This window comes from Tursiops truncatus, chromosome 18 (genome assembly GCF_011762595.2).
Source record: "Tursiops truncatus isolate mTurTru1 chromosome 18, mTurTru1.mat.Y, whole genome shotgun sequence".
Taxonomy (NCBI): Eukaryota; Metazoa; Chordata; class Mammalia; order Artiodactyla; family Delphinidae; genus Tursiops; species Tursiops truncatus.
The window spans coordinates 68,754,581-68,769,467 of record NC_047051.1 but is presented as its reverse complement, the minus strand read 5'-3'; the positions used below and the strand labels follow the sequence as shown (position 1 = coordinate 68,769,467).

Here is a 14,887-nt window from a genome sequence, read left to right as displayed (position 1 = left end):
TAAACACTATGGCATATCTGGCCAATGGCAAGAGTGTCAGTAGGGCCTGAGACACTCACATATGAAGGGAGAAATACAGTAGAATATTCTGGTCTCATGACATTCTTGTCTCTCAGATGAAACTTCCTGCCAGCAAGGATACATGAGAGAGACAGAGAGAGCGAGAGATGAAAAGAAAGTGCTATAGCGAGATAGAGAGAAAGAGACAGGGACCCAAGCATACCATGCCATGTTTTCTGTCTAAATGAGCTGTAATCGGGGTATCCACAGAAAACCTCTTTTTAAGCTAATAGACAATGATCATTTCTACAGCAAATTTTAATTTGTTCACTTAAGCAAACATAAAGGTTATCAAATGATTTCATCAATAATAAAATATTAAAGCTATACTTTTTTTTATAAACTTCAAAATATCTCTATATGTATACACACAAAAAAGAATCACATTCCAGTATTACATCACAAGCCTTAGGAACTTGAGGATTACACTGGAAGAAAGCAAGACAACTTTTCCTAGGAGTCAGGTTTTTTTTTTTTAACTTCAAAAAGTAGAATTTCTGCTATAATCTCAGAAATCTTCAGAAATTTATTCCTCTGTCATTGTAGGAAATTTATTTAAGATGCTAACTATGTAAGGCTTACCATGAGATTAACAAATGATCATAAATCTTCATTCTTCAAACTCAAATTCTTTGTATGTTTATAAAATTCAGCATTGAATTGGGGTTTTACTAAAAAATCATTGAGGTAGAGGCGAATAGGATTACTAGGATAAATCATGTAAGGCTATACTGTATGCAGATATAGGTGGAAAATTAAGCAGATATATTCATAGCTCAAATGAAAATACTGTAATAAGACATATCTGAATAATTGAGATAAAATATAAGCCTCAGGACAATACACACTCCAGACAAGGAGCATCATTCTCTGCTTTGTGCAAACGAATGGTGTAAGAAAATCTGCTTTTGAATTGCTCCATTATTGGGCTGTAGGATCACCTCTCAACAGACTGGTTTTATGTGAATGACCCATGGAAAAATCTAGAATCCCAGTCAAGGTCATCCCCAGAGGCTGTTTACTGGAGTGCTAAGTATCTGTGGTCAGAGACTTTGCACCATGAAATTGCTTTAGCCTCGAACCAACGGAAATAATGAGTGGAAAGCTTGAGAGTTAAACATTTCCTGTTGTTTCCAGTTCAATGTTTATATTTACACATGCAAATGGACTTTGCTTTGGTGGTGTGCATCAGAAAACACTGACTCCACACATGTTCCCTTCCTCTTTTTTGATCTGTAATAATTGGAAATAAGATATCAGGACAAACACATAATATCTGTGGGTAGACTTATCTAATTTTTCTAATTATTTTGGAATGAGCCCTTTAGCAGAATTGTCTGAGCAGCATCCAGCTTAGGTCACTGGCTTGAAAAATGAAGGTTCGTGTTTGTTGGTTTTATCTTGGTTGGTTGTACAGCAAGGAAACCAGAGAGAAAAAACCAAGCTGACCTAAAATAAGAGCATCTGGATGACCACAAGAATTGAAGCCACAATTTGTTTTTGTAAACAAAAGGACAGCTTAGTGACACTGTATGGCCCTCTGGCTCCCCCTCGCCCCATTTGCTCCTGATCCTTGAAGGGAAAATACTCCTCTGATCACCCATCTGGTATGCACGATAGGATTCCATGCACGGAGTCTTTTCAGATTTCAATGAAAGAAGCAATTACTGCCGGATAGAGAGATGAGGCCAGAGGTAACCAGGTTAAAATGTTTAATAACAGCAGAGAAGAATTTACCTAAACTGAAGGGATTCTCACTGCTGTTTACTTTCCTCTCCTGTGCCAGCACGACTGAAACTCTCCCTCTCTGGGCACAAGCTTGCATATAGGTAAGCAGAAGAGAAGGGCACTGCGGGTGGTGAGAAAGGTTTTTCTCACGGAGCTCCAAACTCCAGGGCAGTTCTCTATGGTGAGGGGTCAACAGCACAGTCTCTGGCATCAGACAGACAGGAGTCTAAATTCCATTCAACCCTGGTAAGTCATTCCAAATGCTGTTAAGTTACCCAATGAATGTGAAGTACTTATTGCAGTGCTTGACATTAGCAAGCACGCAATAATTGGTACAACAGAAAAATGGACTGAGGTCATGGTGGTCTGTAGAAACAATCATGAAAAAAGTTATCTGAGTGTGTGGTGGGGAGGGATAGATTCTAGGCTAATAATCCTATTGGCCTTCAATGTCCCCAATAGGACATGAGACTGTTCAAAGTTTTATGGTTCAGAACGGGAAAGACAATGCAATTAAAACATGCAATGGAGAGACTGGAATAAAAGAAGCAGAATAAAAGCAGTTAAGGTGAGCAGAGAAGACAGAGTCCAGCTAGGACCACTACAGAACCATGCAGTTGGCCTGTCGCCATATTGATCTGGCTCTCCTTGGGGAACAATCTGATTTTGCATTTAAAAACTACTAGTCAGCTCAAAATATCATATGATATCATTTATATGTGGAACCTAAAAAAATTATACAAATGAATTTATTTGCAAAACAGAAATAGATACACAGATATAGAAAACAAACATGTTTTACCACAGGGGATGGGATAAATTAGGAGTTTGGGATTAACAGATACACACCACTGTATAAACAGATAAACAACAAGGACCTACTGTATAGCACAGGGAACTATATTTAATATCTTGCAATAACTATAATGGAAAAGAATCTGAAAAAGAATATACATATATATGTGTGTGTGTATATATATATATACACACACACATATATATATCTGAATCACTTTGCTGTACACCTGAAACTAACACAACATTGTAAATTAACTATACTTCAATAAATAATGGTTAAAGAATAAAATCTATAAAAAATTTTTAAGATGTACTAGTTAGCTCTGAATGCCTTGTCTAACTTTCCCTATATGAAGTGTATTCCAAATAAACATAGGTTCAACTTAAATGAGTAAACTTAGCACAGAAATTCATAGAAATAAAAGTGCAATGAAATAGGTGAAAAAATCAAGTACTTTTATTAATTTCTGCAAAGTTAATATACATACCTCCACATATTTCTTCTGTTTCATCATCTATGCATTCTCTATCATCACACTCACAAAATTTACCATAAACGAGTCCATTTCCATCTGAATTATCACACTTACACCTGCCACAGTGACATGTACCTAAACCATTAAAACAGAGCAAAAATTATTTGTTAAGTGCATATAAATTATAATTAATGAATTTGAACCTATCTCTTTCATAGATAAAGCCAATTTAAATCAATTTAATATTCCAATTAGGTTTTACTGTGGGTATGATGAGATAATGACATTCTTTCTTGAGATTATTGTAGCCCAGCAGTTATGTTCTATAGTACACAGCTATTATGATTGACCTCTAATAGTTTCATGAATCTGACCTCCCCAAGAGCAGAGCTACTTTATACATGTCCATCTAATCAATGCATGAATGAGTATCTTCTAATTACACCTGGGTCTTAGGTGAACTAAAGCAGAAAATTCTAAGCTTTGTGAGAGAAGTAACCTTGCTTATCTTCCTCACCAGTTATTTATTCAATGCTTTGCACAATATTTGAACATATTATTTATATAATGAATATTTGTAGAATTCATTATCAAATGAATAAATGAAAACCTTAGGTGTCCCTAATAATTTCATACCCACAGTGTTAAACTGATAGCCATGTCATTATGACTATGGGACCAGAGTGGGTTTTCTTATGCATAGAGTCCTGGGACCTCACCAAAACCTCAGGGCAGCTCAGGGTGATACAGAGGCACTGGAGTCATCTAGTCTACCACACACAACATACCCAGCCAAGTTTGAGGATTTGACTACAACCCCAAGAGTGATTTCACTGACAATAAAACAGCATTCAAAGGATATTGAGAAGTAGAATGTCCATTTGAGGAGCTTCCTTTTTCATGCCTATTTTTAAATTTTTAATCCATCATCACAGCAGTCACCATAGAGTAATTGAGACTTTGCCATTCACCAGTATCATCCTAGACTCTGGAAATGCAACAGGATATGGATTCAGCCATAATCCTCCTCTTAAAGTTTTATATGAGTAAAAAACAATGTGATAAAATCAGGGGAGAAGTGCAAACTGCTGCAGAAACACATAATAAGGGGATTTAACTGAGACCTGGTAGTCAAAGATAGCGTCCCTGGGGAATGGCTCTTAAACTGAGAACTGAAAGCAAAGTAAAAATAATAGCTAAGAGAATTGAGAAGGTGAAAAAGCCCACTTCCAGCAAGAAACAACAGCAAAAGCTCTGAGGTAAAAGAGGGAATAAGGGAAAAAAGAAAAAGACAGCTGGCGTATAGCAGAAAATAAAGTGGAAAATGTCATGAAAGGAAAAAGGCAACTAAAGATGCAGTTTACGGAAGTCTAAGAGGTCACATTAAAGATTTCCAACTTGAATCAAGCAGAAAAATGAGAAGCCATTGAAATATTTTCAACAAGGGAGTCATGTGATCAGGTATTCATTCCCACCCTGTTACTCTGGTTGTCATATGGAGAATGAACTGAAATGAGGCCAAGTGGATATGAGGGAATGTTAGTTCATTAGTCTGCAGGAAAGAAGATAGAGGCTGACCCAGGTCATCGCTGTGAGTTTAGAAAAAAGCAAACACACGTGGTGATATTTTCAGGAGAAAGAAAAGATGACTCGGTGACTGGGTCTGAGAGGTAAAGGATGGGAAGGAACCAAAGATGATACTATGGATATTTGAAATATGGATATTTGAAATGAGCTACTGGATACTGGCAATTCCGTATGTGGTGTACCAGAAAGATCACAGATTTAGGACTGAGGTAGATTTGCAGGCATATCCAGGTCTTAATCCCCACTAGCTATACATATCTGAGGTCATTACTTTTATCTTTAACTGAAGTCATTACTTTTATCTCTAACTCTCAAATTCCTTATCTGCTCTTCTTCACAGAGCTGCTGTGTGGATCAAGTGATAAATAGATCACCCAGTCACCTATCTAAAAATGCTACTGTGTCTAGCACACTGTAGACTTTCAGAAAATGTTGGGTTCTTTGTCATCTCCCATTAAGACATCGAGTGTATCAGCCATATTCCCAAATATTTTCTCCAGACACATTTTATATTTATGGATCCCACCACTTCCTGGTTCCATACTCTCTGCATGATTCTGTTACACAGGTCACTTGTGATTTGCTATTCTCTGTAAGTGTTCTTTCTCTCACAGTCACATATAAATGGTGATTCTGCAGAATTTGAGCTTGTTATTTTTCTTCCTTGAGAATACTTGTGTGAATTTTACTTCCATTAAACTTCTTTTTATAAACGAAGTTTATAAAATAGTTTATAAACTTCTATAAACTTTGTTTTATAAACTATTTTAATTTATAAAAGGTCATTTCCAATCTAACGCTACAATTCATGGTATTGCGTCATCTCATTTCGTTCTCTAATTATCACCCGTCTTTTTCATTTTCACATTTATTTATGCTGTCTTTCAACCATCCACGTATCCATTGATTAAATTTTCTCATTGCTTTATTATATTATTGGTGAAGTCATAAGTGCTATAGAAGATAATAAGATGGATAAAATTAAAACTAAGTAAATCATAGACCGAGAAGAAAGAGCAAGGTGATTGATAATTTTTACATATACATATATCTATATGAAACCAGATGACGCAAAGGCATTTGCAACAGATTTGTGACAAATGCTATAAAGATAGTATAAACCTCAGTCTGGCTCTGTGAAGGAGGAAAGGCACAGTAGGGGAGTAAGTTCTTGAGTTGGCACTTGATGTATAGATAGAATTTCAACAAGTGGAGATGGAGAAAAAACTTGTGATGTTGAAGAAAGAGCCTGGGCTAAGGAATAGGGATGGAGGATTTAACAGAAAAGAGTCTGGCTTTAGTTTGGAAAAAAGGGTAGGCTAAAGGCAGACAGTATAGGATCAAGAATATTGGTCAAGAATTTTAGAATTTATCTGCTGGAAGACCAGAAGCCCTTCATGGGTAGGGAGAGAGGTGTAACATAGTTAGGGCTACGTATGCAGTCATTGTTTTCAGGAAAGATGGAAAGGAACAGCCTCTGCCTCTGAATTCTACAACTTCTCACTGACGTCCCCCACAGGCTGGCTCACTCCAATCCACACATCTGAACTGTTCCTGGGTGATGCAGGAAGTTTACAACAGTTCAGAGACTTCCTGTCTTACTCATCAAGTAGAATTCACAACTGAGGCTCCAAGATACGGCATATGGAAGCCCAGGCAAAAGTGCCAGACTCGCGTGCTCATGCTGTGTCATCCTGCATCTCTTTCTTGGTTGCCAGTTAACTCAGTCTCTAGGATTGGTCTTCTGTTTTATGCTAGATTATTTTAGCTCTGACTTTTCATTCTGCCTAATATAGCTGCCTCTTTCTAGGATGACTCCCTGTCTTGAACACCAGCATATACTCCTGATGCAATGGTGCTGGAGCCTTGCTTTGCTCTGCAGACTGTGCCTTGCCATTCTGCGCCCCTACGGAGTCAACTTCTGGAACTCCTTTAGTCCCCAGCTCCATCTCCATCTCCCCCTGCCCTTCAGTCTTCTGCCCATTCCATACACCTCCTCTTCCCCTTCTGTTCCAAGCTGCTTCCTGCAAATCACACGGCGATATGAGGGGGAAAAATTAGTATAGAGAGCTCAGACACTAATGCAGTTTGGGGGCAGTGGTCCTGAACTAGGGCTGGTAGAAGTAGGCATTAAAAGAAAGCTTTGTGACAGCAAGATCCCCAAAGTAAACCTGAAAGGCTTAGAAACTGAGAAGAGAGTAAGAGACAGAAAAAAAGATTGTGCTGCCTGTGGAAACTGTCTAAAGACACATTAAAGGATGTCGAAGAGATATGACAGCCAGACGTAACACTGCCCCTAGACTGGATCCTATACAGAGGTGGTCGCAATGATGTAAAGGGCATTGTTGGGTCAGTTGACATAATTGGAATATGGACAGTAAGATTACATAAAAGTATTGTATCCATGTTAAAAAAATAGAGGTAGAGATATCTTAGAAACGTATTTTATATCTTATCCAATGTGTTTCATCATCTATTGAAACAATTCTGTAAATTTTCTCCTTTAAGATGTGTTGATGTGGTGAATCATGCATTTAGATTCCTTAACACTGAAACATCTTTGGATTCCTAAACTAACCCCTATGTGGTTATAATGTGTTATTAAAAAGAAAAAAAATCCTGGATTTGAAAACCAATCAATCAATCAATTAATCCATCCATCAATCTGAAAATAGAGTACAAAGAAACAAAACTGAAATTGATTTCAAGTCTTATTACTGAAAGAAGTTTGGAAAGCATGAAGTTTTCAAAACAAAAGAGGCTATATGGGTGTGTGTGTGTGTGTGTGTGTGTGTGTGTGTGTGTTTGTGTGTGTGTGTTTAGAGGGTGTCATGAACCGGAAGTAGAGAAATTCTACTGAGACGAAAAGAAAAAAGGAAGTGCTGGAGAGAAGCCAGGAGAGTATCAGTGAACACAGAAAGTAACCTGACCATTAGCACTTTCGTCATGGTCCCCAGCTGCTCCACTCACAGCTTGCCTTGGCAGTAGACCTGATTGCTATTAGCAAAACACCCTACTGCACTGAATCTACACAGAGCAACTCCTGTCAATCAAAGACTGTGGAAAGCTCCCAGCTCTGAATGCAGAAGGACTCTACCAACAATGGGAGCTTCAGGGGGGAAGATACTCATTTATGTAGTCAAACCCTGGCCTTCAGCATGCAGAGCAAGAGGCTCACACCCCTGGATCTACGTAAGAACTACCCAGAGAACTTTTATAAAAAACCACTATAGTCCATATCAGACCCCAAAGCAACTAAATCAGAGCCTCCAGTGTAGGAGAGGAGCATTCTCAAGTTCAACCAGGGCCTAGAAAAAACTGACTTTGAGCTTCTACGTGCCCAACTGTTAAAAGAGTATTTAATTATAGTAACACTGGCTGAACACCATTGAAACCAAAACCACAGTTGTTGTGTTTTATATGATTTTGGTAATTAATTTTAACAGCTCCTCTGTAAATTTCTAAGAAATATTTTTAAATGACGTCTACCAGATATACAAATATTTTAGTCAAACAAAAATCTTGCTATCACTATATTCTGCAATGCTTTTCACATCCAGGGCATTGGAAACCCCCATTAGATTTGAAGAGTTTGGTTCTTTTTGATGCCAAGGTATAAATTCAAAGCACCCTTGATCTGTAACAGAAGATAATTAAGTAAGTTTATACAAATCCTTTTTAAAAGGATTAATCCAGCATTCAAAATCATGGCTCACAATTTACCTAAAATGTTGTCAGGGTGTTGTTTCCAGTGACTATCCTACTTGAAGAAGGCATTTGGAACAGCTGGAGAGCATCAGACTTGCCAGTCTCAGCAAGAGGACATTTTTCCCAATTGATTTATCTGAATTTCACTTCAAAAAAATATGCTCAAAAGCAGTCCCACTCGGAGGTTCAACATTTCTCAACGCCTACATATTTCCATTAAAATTATTTCATTTAAGAATTCTCAGGGCATGGAATTCTTACCTGCATTAGAGCAGATGATATCTTGAGAATTCTTGCACATTTGGTTGCTCTGTTTCTTTGTCAGGTCACAGGTCTTTGGGTACTGGCAAGCGTCCCCAGACCATCCTCCATCACATCTGCACTTTCCACAGTCACACGTACCGTGGCCTGAGAATTTAACAACATCCCATTAGACTCAAATTCTTTTCCAAAGGAAACCATTACTGTAACTAAGGATCTTAAGAGTGATGTTGGTTCTGGACTGAGCTATAATCAATTCAAACACAGGTAAACGACAGTGACTGAGGGGTAATCCTATTTATATACCATATAATGAAGTATGTGGATTTTATTTTCATAATCAACTTCGATATATCATTCTAAAAACATTCACTTAACTCACAGAGACATTAGGATAGATAATAAACCAGAGGTCTGAAAAACCACATGCTCAGAAAATTTAGCACTTAAAGGAGTCCACCTAGCACCGGCATATTTAAGACACAAAAGCCCCGTAAAAACAATTTCCATTTAACTGCATTTTATAACACATGAAATTCCACTAAACTAAACATTGGCCTTATATTTATTTGAATTTTATATGTAATAAAATTGTATAGATATATTAAATACCACCTTGGGATAAGATTGACATGAAAAATAAGTATATATTTTGTTTCTTGATGGGGTAATCTGGTTCAAGAGCCAAAAGGATAAGAGCCATATTCATCTACTGCCACAAAAATTTCTCAACCTTCCATGCTCTCAAATCAACATTTTGCTGTTTTTATTGTTGTGGTTATTAATTTTATTAAGTCCTGCTTGAAGAATCCTGCTAATGTTTTATTGACTACATATTAGAAAGAAGTACAAAACACATACAAGCCTTGGTCTTTGCCCTCAAGGAACTTACAAACTGAAAAGTTGAGGCTAATATGCAAAGAGAATTGTGTTATCTTCAGCCAGAAATGTTTGTTGGACCTTATATTAAGTTGAGGGAGGTAGTCTACAACCTATAGAAATAAGAGGGGAAAGATTTTCTACACTTCCTTGACTTTTAACTGGGCCTTGGAAGGTGAGTAGAGTTTGAATGGGTTACAGAGAGAAAATTCTTGTATTATTCAAGGTAACAGTACTACGTCTTAATGGCTGAAATTCATAGCCACAGTGGAATGGAATCATTGATCTCGGGCCAACAATCATTCGAGGTGGCAGCCAAAATCCACATGATGAAATCCAGATGGCCGGTCAGAATGAATGGCTCAGAGGCCTGCCATTTGGGCATGCCTGGCAGAGCCTGGATCTGTGATTGGCTATGACTTTAAAACTCCCCTGCATGGGGCCCAGTCCATGTAAGTGTTTCTATTCCTGTTGCATTTTTCGAATTAATTATTCTATTTTACAAACAAAATCTTGCCTGCACCCGAATTGTGATTCATTTTATCAAGTGCACATTATTCTGTCAAATTGATCGTATCATCTTGCATTCCTGTCTGGTCCTACATGATATTGTCAATCTCAGCCAACTTGGTATCATTTACAAGCATAAGTGATCTCTCCTGCCAACCATCCAGTCTATTTATAAAAGGATTAAGCCAAATTCTTGAAGTGGCTAAGCCTCTTTTGGTGAATTAAGTATCTCAGTAACTGTAACGATTCTTTAATAATATTAGTGTATTAGGTTAAACCACATGAAGTAGCCACTTCTATAAGTTAAATGTCAGTCATGGTTCATCCCAATAAAAAAGCTCCATATCAACTGCAAAGAAAATAAAAATGCTTTAGAAGAAAATGAAGTACCTAGAATAAAAGAATACTCAGTGCTTCTTTTATATTGGATAGAACATCTTAAACTCCAAACTAAGGTATATATGACAGAGGTGGGTAATGGTTTGTGGGTCAAAGGTTACAGATTTTTGAAATGGAGGGAGATTTGGAAAAATAAGGAAAATGTACACAGATGATAGGAAAAGACTCATTCATCCCACACTGACCTAATGAAGCATCAGTAGAAGCAATATTTTAGGTGCTTACAACCCAAAGTTAGTCCATGGAGGTCCAGTTTCAGAAACTTCTTCCATAAAAGGTTCTATGATAAAATAAACATGGAAAGAGACATGCTATATTCTTCTCTTAGCGTTCCATCATATATATCAGCACACTGAAGCCCGTCAGAGGTCCTTTCATGAAAAAGCTATTTAACTTTATGTAGCATATACAATTTTTTTGATTAGGGGGCCCTTTTTCCTTACAACTTATACTAATATCTTGGGCACACACTGTGTCAGGTAATGTGTTTTCAGCTTTTCCTGTAGCATCTGATTGGAGGCAAAGATGACAGACAATGTAGGACAGGGTCCTCTGCCTTTATGTTCTTTCTAATCTTCATGCCCAGTAGGGCCTTCTTGATTCACTTTCCTCCATTTAGGAAAGTAAATGAGAACCGATTTTTTTTTTACCGTCAAGAATTACCAAGTAATAGCCTGTACAACCTTACTTGGAGATAAATGTATAATTTTTTTTTAGAAAGAAAATAATCTTCTATTTCTACTCTTTATCCAAGGTTAATAAGAGCTTTGGCCAACCTCAGGGAATGAGGTTGCTGTATTATCCAAGCAAGGTAATCTCCATTACAGTGTCAATAACATGGCTTCGGCAAACATCTCGTTTTGCAAAATAATTTATCCACTGTGTATTAGTTTGCTATGGCTACCATCCAACGTACCATAAACTGAATGGCTTAAAACAACAGAAATTTTCTCTCTCCCAGCTCTGAAGCCCCAAAACCTGAAACCAGGGTGTCTGCAGATCCATTCCTCCTGGAGCATCTGAGCAAGAAATTCTTCCATGCCTCTCTCCTACCTACGGATGGTTGCCTGTGATTTTGGTGCTCGTTAGCTGTGAAAGCTTTCCAGGCTCTGCTTCTGTCTTCACGTGGCTTTTTTCTCTGTGTGTCTGTGTCTTCACATCTTTCTCCTTACGAGTGCACCAGTCATTGGTGCCCATCCTACTGCTGTAGAGGCTCATCTTAATTACACCTTCAAAGACTCTCTTCCCAAATGTCACATTGACAAGCACCTGGTGGTGGGATTTCACCCATCTTTTAGGGGCACACAATTTAAACCTCAACAGCTGCAGATAGTAGGCCCTGATTAGCCTCTTTCCTGCTGTATAGTCATGTATGAGATGGGATCATTTTTCTCTCTTAGATATGCAAATAAATGGGCTAGAGCTGGCAGCAAGCCCCCTCCTCCCCGTTTCTATCCCACACAGGGAGGGCCTGAGAATTCCCCCAGACAGCCCGGCCCAGGTCCACGTGTGCTTCCACAGCTCTGCCAGCCCCTCCCCTGCCCTGCTCCTCCTGCGGTGGCTGCTCTCTGACCACCAGCCCAGCCTCAGGACATCTGCACTGCCACTGACTGGGGGGAAAGCCACAGCAGGCTCTAGAAAAGATTTGGGGACCTTCAGGGTAGAAGGTCCTGGGTCCCAGGCACCTCAGCCTAGGGGAGCAGAGGTGGCAGGGCCCAGGGCTCCAGGTGGCGATGTCCCCTTGGCCTCTCGGGCATCCCACCCCACTCCGCCTTGGGAAAGGATGGCAGAGGAGGACCAGAGCAGAACCCCTCCTATTGTCCAGGTCGAAGGGTGGCCCTTGCCCAGGGCAATATGAAGTCCTAACCAGCAGAACATCCACCGTTCCCGGCTGTCTAGACCACTCCACTTCTGGCTCTTCTCCAGATAACTCTGTTTCCACAACTACAAAATACCGTCTTAAAACGAACCATCCAACATCCTTGAGAATAAATCTGTTGCCCTTCAAATATGTTCTCAAGGAGTCAAGAGAAAACAAACACACAAAACAAGAATGTGAGAGAAATGCCAGAACCACCCCCCACAAAGCAATAAGGATGAAAAAGCCAAAGGCTATTCGCATTGCTCCCAGGGCTGTGAGTAGTGTCGCCAGTCTCCAGAAAGGGAAGACAAGTCACGGTGGAGGGTAAAGTCCAGTAGTTTAGTCTCCTTTTTGGGTAAGAATATGGAGGCCTGGTCGGCTGGCTCCAGTGCTTCCGAGGTGGGCTAAAGCCTTGACCACCACTGAGCAAGGAAGGGCATTCCAACAGAGACAGAATAGAATGGGGTTTGTGACTCTTAAATAAACAATGCAACTGCAGCACTGCCACCACTACTCCGTGATCCCTTTTACCTGGGTAATGCAGACACTCATCTATTCCACTCGGAGTGATGATAAGATACACTAGAACATTACTATGTGAATGATGGAAGAATTCTGTGTAGAAGAGAGTTTTGCCCCAGAAATGGAAAGATCTGGGCTCTAGTCCTGCCTGGATGCTAATCCACCACGTAACCTTGATCAGGAAAATGGAAAAGAGAGGAAAGGAAAACTAACAATTACTGGTTTGCAGGTAGAGTGATAAGTACTTTATACAGGCTAGTCTTTGCCATAAGAAGCCAGCGAGACAGATTTTTGTTTCCCTGTTTTACAAATAGGAGGAGCAAAGGGTAATTAGCTCGCTCAAGGTCACACAGTTTATTAGCTGAAAAGCTGTGTTTTTCCTGTTACAGCCAACATTATCCATTTAGTTGCAACGCAGTAAACGTGAGAACACCCGCTTGCTCTAGGAAAAGTGGTACCAGTAAAATCTATGGATTAGTGGCTTGATGACACTGTTTCCTTTTGTAACTCACATGCTCAGAACTGGATTACTCAATACACGTTGAAAGAATTCTAACAGTAAAATTATCAGATTTCACTATTTAAAATTAAATAATGCTAAAGATGGCAAATAGAAGAATTCAGGAATCTAGTTATCTAATTTCTCTAGACCTCAGGGTGCTGATCTGCAAAATTAAGAAATTGGACTGAATAACCCAAAGATTCCTTTCATCTTGAAAATTCCATACTATAGCCTCAATCATTTTCTTTTTCTTACAACAAACCAAAGTAGTTCCTTCAAATGGGGCATTCAACATATTAAATCAGGGTGGTAGTGGTGGATATTGTTACCAAATCTTGTTTGCTACTGAAAACAATCATGGAACAAAATCTTGTTTGTTATTCAAAGTACCCATAAAAATACCACAGATTATCCTGATATGTTTATTTTTAAAGTGGGTTTGGGTTGAATACTGCTACAATTGGGGGATTTAACATTAGAATTCTGGTAACCTGAGACAATTATAAAATATAAATTATAGCAAATCAAGACACAATGTTTTAGCTGAATCTTAGGTGGCAAATTCCATAAAGTCAAACCTATAATATCATATTCAGGCAAGAATTATACAAACACACTCAGACACAAGTACTAGCTTGGAAATTCAGGAAACCTAGGTGTTCATACAGATTCTGCCCTAGTTGGTCTTGTGACCTTCAACAGGTGAGTTAATCCTCGAACTTTTTGGACTCAATTTTTTTTTTGGTCTGGTAAGTTAAACATGTACATAAACTCAGTATTTCTCGAGGGTTGCAGAGTATCTGTCTTTAAGGGGGAATGATTAGAACTGTCTTCTCTGCCATTTCATCCACATTTCTCGAGAAGCTCGTGTTCCCTACTCTGCCCCATAATTAGAGCATGTGCTATATTTCTCAGATGTCCTGAGAAGGAAAAGAGAGAGAGGAAAGACTATTGGACGAGATGATGGAATCTTTCAGTCCTCTATTCCTCCAGCTCCCAGTTCTACAAGTTTATTCATCAGAAATCTTTACAGAGATTCCTTCATTTCCTTCTGTGAAAGAAAAATAAAAGGAGCCCTCGCTTCCTTTGGTTTCTGTCTTGGTCTTTTGTCCTGTCTTGGGGTATTTTATTCAAGGGTGTCTCTTCATCTCAAATACACCAAATGACAGAAGCCACTCAAGCCTTAGACACAATATCCATCAACAGTATTTCTTAGCTGATGGAAATGAACTTAATCGAACTGGAATCTAAGAATCTCAGAATATTGTAACCAGACTAGGAGACCAGAAGTGACTGAAATCTCCTCAATTTTACTAAGAACAAAATGAAACTCCCTGTTCACCATCATCTCCTCCTCATTATAGATAAATATGTATGTCAAGGAATCTGGCCAATGGAGATATGTGTATATGTATGTCTGTGTATATGTATGTATGTGTTTATTAATACACATATATGTGTGTATGTATATTTATATATGAGACTTAGCAAGACTCTACTTTGTCTTTTAATGTGGTTACCAAGAGCACTGGATGATTGGATGGTATTTATCAGCATCCCTCTCAATGTCGAGATTTTTTTTTCAGAACTCTGTGT

General features: G+C 38.7%; 1 protein-coding gene across 4 annotated transcripts in view; it reads right to left on the bottom strand.

Annotated features, from left to right (window-relative positions):
* Positions 1-14,887, bottom strand: part of ITGBL1 (integrin subunit beta like 1) — a 218,113-nt gene that overhangs the window by 111,409 nt on the left and 91,817 nt on the right. For 3 of the 4 annotated variants that reach the window (XM_073795391.1, XM_033843480.2, XM_073795392.1), the window contains 2 exons: positions 8,619-8,765; positions 3,075-3,197 (listed from right to left, as the gene is read on the bottom strand). In XM_073795391.1, the coding sequence (XP_073651492.1) occupies positions 3,075-3,197; positions 8,619-8,765 (270 nt within the window). Of the gene's footprint in view, positions 1-3,074; positions 3,198-8,618; positions 8,766-10,591; positions 10,654-14,887 lie in introns of those variants that run through there. The other variant, XM_073795394.1, reaches the window with a different exon arrangement.